Genomic DNA, 3,926 nt, shown 5'->3' with positions numbered 1-3,926 from the left:
ATATAGATATAGATATAGATATAGATATAGATATAGTATATAGATATAGATATATATATATATATATATATATATATATTTATTTACACGAATATTAATAGCAATATATCTCTAATAATAGAGTAGTACGAATTCAGTTACTTCACTTGATTGTGTGGTAACTATGTAATTATAGCTTCAGGCGTGTCTCTGGAGACGCAACTGTAGTCTTTACTTCTACGGCTCTGTACGAGTGTAAGTGATGATAAGTGTACCACTTCATCTCCAGTTGGCTCTCAGATCTATTATTTTATATTATTTTGTTTTCCTTTTGAGTACATAGCAGAGAAATTTGAAATTGGAATGTTACAAATATTTAATTAGATTCTAAATTCTGTAGAATTTGGCAACTCCCGGTTTTGGACAATAATAAATCGGGGGAATCTTTCAAAGGTGGTGTATTTGTAATAAAATGAAATGAAGTCCAGTCTATTTTTAGAAGTGAGCAAAAATCGAACAATATGAAGTATAAGAGAGAAATCGGGAACAAATATATTACAGCATACATACATTTGCAGTTACTTTCATTTTATTTGATTTTTTATTGTTTTATTTAAAAACTCCCCCAGAAAAAAAAAAGTATTCTTATAAACATTTCTGATTGAAAAAAGCATTCGCAAGGCTTTTCCTGTCACAGGTTTTACCCCACGGGCCATGGACCCCGCCATGTATCACAGAAATATTTACCATCATTTCCGTAAAAAAAAAAGTAATATCACCGTGGGCCGTGGGGCGTGTACATAGTCGCAAATATAATAATACAAGTATATATGTCCTCACATATACTACAAGTATATATGTCCTCGCATATAATATAAGTACATATGTCCTCACATACAATACAAGTATAAATGTCCTCACATGGTAGAACCGTTCTGTGTTGAAACACGAAGCACCTTATTAGGGGGAAGCAAACCTATATGTAGCGTACAAGGGTGCTCCGGTGCTGTGGTGCGGGGCGAATATATTATCTATCGTTGTGCGTCGTCGTAGGATCGTATTTACGTATTGATGCCATAACTATTACTTGTACTCGAACAAGCATATACACATGTAGAAAGATTGATCTTCATCATAATCCACACATCCGTCACCACTGAGAAGATTTTCCGTACGTTTCAGAAAGCAGCAGTTATGCTCTCCAATACGCACTACGTCTTGAGTGCGTTCACCTTTATATGGGTACTATCAATACTAGTTTGTGCACGGATGCACATAGACGATTTCGAACGTTTTGATTCAGACCTCATGAGACATACAGAGAACGATGAAAACAATGCTGCAGACAACATAGACGTGCATACATTCAATCACCGGTTTAACCGAGACAACAGTTGTTTAAACCTCAGCACAGTCATCGAGTTAATCCCCGATCTATCCGTGTACTTAATCGGTTTATATCTGGCGAACGCCACCGCCGCACTCGAGGACATGCGAGATGAGAGTATCACTATCTTTGCGCCTATCAATGATGCATTCAGTGCTTTAGATTACACCACATACTCTTGCCTACTGAAACCTAAGAATCAATTGTGGCTAGCGGATAGCTTACTGGGGTTCATGACTCATGAATGGGTTGATTTGAGTGTTCCGCATAACGATTCTCTGATCATGCTCAACGGAGATAAAGTGCATGTGGAGGTAGGTAGTGACTATGTAGTACTAGACGACACACGCCTGGGTGTCATAGGCAGTGCCAGACACACGTGTACTGGTGTGGTGCACGTGGTGGATACCATCAGTAAGAACACCTTCTGCGAGGACGTTGAAACCCGAATCGAGTCCAATGACAATGAGATAGGACAGGAAGGCACTGACTCTGATAAAGCCGACTGTCAGTCAATCTACGACTATGCAGCGGCATCGTCCGTTCTCTCTGTAGCATCGACGTTGCTGGAAGTGGCCCGCGAGAAGAGCCTAATATTCCCAACGGAATGTACCTACTTCCTACCAACAGACACCGCGTTTCAGAACGCCCCGAGTGAGTTCCTGTACTTCATAAATCTGGACCGCAATGAACCTCTTTTAGCGGACTTTATGTACGGCCATGCCGTCTACGGTAGTCTAGCGATGGATCAGTTTGCTAATGAGACTGTTGAGATGCTCAATCAAAGCTTCGAGGAAGCGACTGTGATTAAGGGGGTTGTAAGGCTAAGCGGTGCTACGGTGACCGGGGCTGCCCAGTTATGTGGGGGAGGGTATGTGCATCAGATTGATACTTTGTTACTACCCCACGCCCTGCGGACCAACGGTTGAGCATGGCTCCTAAGGGTACGTTCGTAGAGCTGACCGGTTACAACCGTGAGAACGGACCTGTGTAATACGTTGAGACCGCGCTCGACCTGTGGTTCAGTAGGGGCGAATCCTGAGAATAGCCTAACGTGCCCAGTTTGCACCCTAATCGAGACAAAGACTCAAACTGACCCAATTGTGCGCTTTGGGGCCGAGAATGGCCTCGTGTGTCAGTGCCACACCCTGCGTGAACCGAGGCTTGACCAGCAGCAGCAGTCGCACGCTTTGTTAGAGGATGTGCTCGCACACTTGGCACTGGAACAGTGCGACCGACTGTGGAGATCCCAAGGGTTCCTATTTTGAACGTTGCTATGGTAACGTCGTACCCGCATGATAGGTGGTTGGTTGCGTCGGTCAAGTATAACACTTTGGAAGTGCCTAATTAGCGCGAATGTGTTCGATGAAGCAGTATTGTATGCTGGAGGTGTGAGGACACACATCTAAGATCAACAAACATCACACACATGGTTGCAGAATGCAAGAGTCATGCCGATCCATAATATCAAGTGTATATGGCAGCAAGGGCACCTGACAGATTGGGCCCGGGTACACAGCTAGACCAGTTAAGGGGCCATTTGTAGTCCTAACGCCTGAATCACGAGGTGTTGTATTGGAGTCGGTGTGCACGGGCGTATGGAGGGTCTATGGTAGCGTTTAGGCTTACATAAATCCCTAAATCCCTCAACCCCTTGAGAAGCGATTGTCGCTGGTGGTGGCATAGTCATGCACTGACTGATATACGGTGCACTGGAGGTGCGTAGGTACTCATGCACGTGGTGATGTCAGTGCTGGTGTTGCATTTACTGATCAACACACCACCCAGCATTCGGTGTGCTAAGTATGAAGGCACTGGTGTACCGAACTATCAAATCAATCCATGTTCGCAGACATGGGAACCCATGGATAAGTGCGGGGCTATCCTTTTCACGTTGTTTTGCGCGAAACTTTCGAGGGCAAATTTAAAATAAGGTGGGACAATAACAGGCGAAATGCTGCGGAGAGAATCTGGTGTCTGCAGTGCTGTGATCCATCATCAACTGATGTGCTATGACTCATGCTAACCTGACACGATACCGAAGATGGGGACAACACGGTCAATTTCAGGCGAGTGATGCGATCCTTTCTCAAAAGGATAATGGTGCGGTCATTTTTTAGAAGGATAATGGTACGGTCCTTTTTCAGAAAGAGAATGGTGCGGTTCTTTGTCAAAAGGAGCATGGTACGGTCCTTTTTCAGAAGTAGAATGGTGCGGTCCTTTTTCAGAAGGAGAATGGTGCGGTCATTTTTCAGAAGGTAAATGGTGCGGTCCTTTTTTAGAAGAAGAATGGTGCAGTTCTATTTCAGAAGGTGAATGGTGCAGTCCTATTTCAGAAGGTAAATGGTGCGGTCCTTTTTCAGAAGGAGAATGGTGCGGTCCTTTTTCAGAACGTGAATGGTGCGGTCCTTTTTTAGAAGAAGAATGGTGCAGTTCTATTTCAGAAGGTGAATGGTGCGGTCCTTTTTCAGAAGAGGTGCGGTCCTTGTTCAGAAGGAGAATGTGCGGTCCTTTTTTAGAAGGAGAATGGTGCGGTCTTTTTTTCAGAAGGTGAATGGTG

The 3,926-nt window shown here is 43.9% G+C and overlaps 1 protein-coding gene across 1 annotated transcript; it reads left to right on the top strand.

The window, feature by feature from the left end:
* Window positions 1-835: 835 nt before the first annotated feature.
* SARC_05119 (hypothetical protein) lies at window positions 836-3,639 on the top strand. Its single transcript, XM_014301027.1, has one exon. The coding sequence runs from the start codon at window positions 1,174-1,176 to the stop codon at window positions 2,293-2,295; it is 1,122 nt and encodes a 373-aa protein (XP_014156502.1). The 5' UTR covers window positions 836-1,173; the 3' UTR covers window positions 2,296-3,639.
* The last annotated feature ends 287 nt before the right edge of the window (window positions 3,640-3,926 follow it).

Source organism: Sphaeroforma arctica (assembly GCF_001186125.1).
Source record: "Sphaeroforma arctica JP610 unplaced genomic scaffold supercont1.315, whole genome shotgun sequence".
Lineage (NCBI taxonomy): Eukaryota > Ichthyosporea > Ichthyophonida > Sphaeroforma > Sphaeroforma arctica.
The sequence above is the reverse complement of the archived record's forward strand: the minus strand, read 5'-3'. Positions and strand labels throughout refer to the sequence as shown.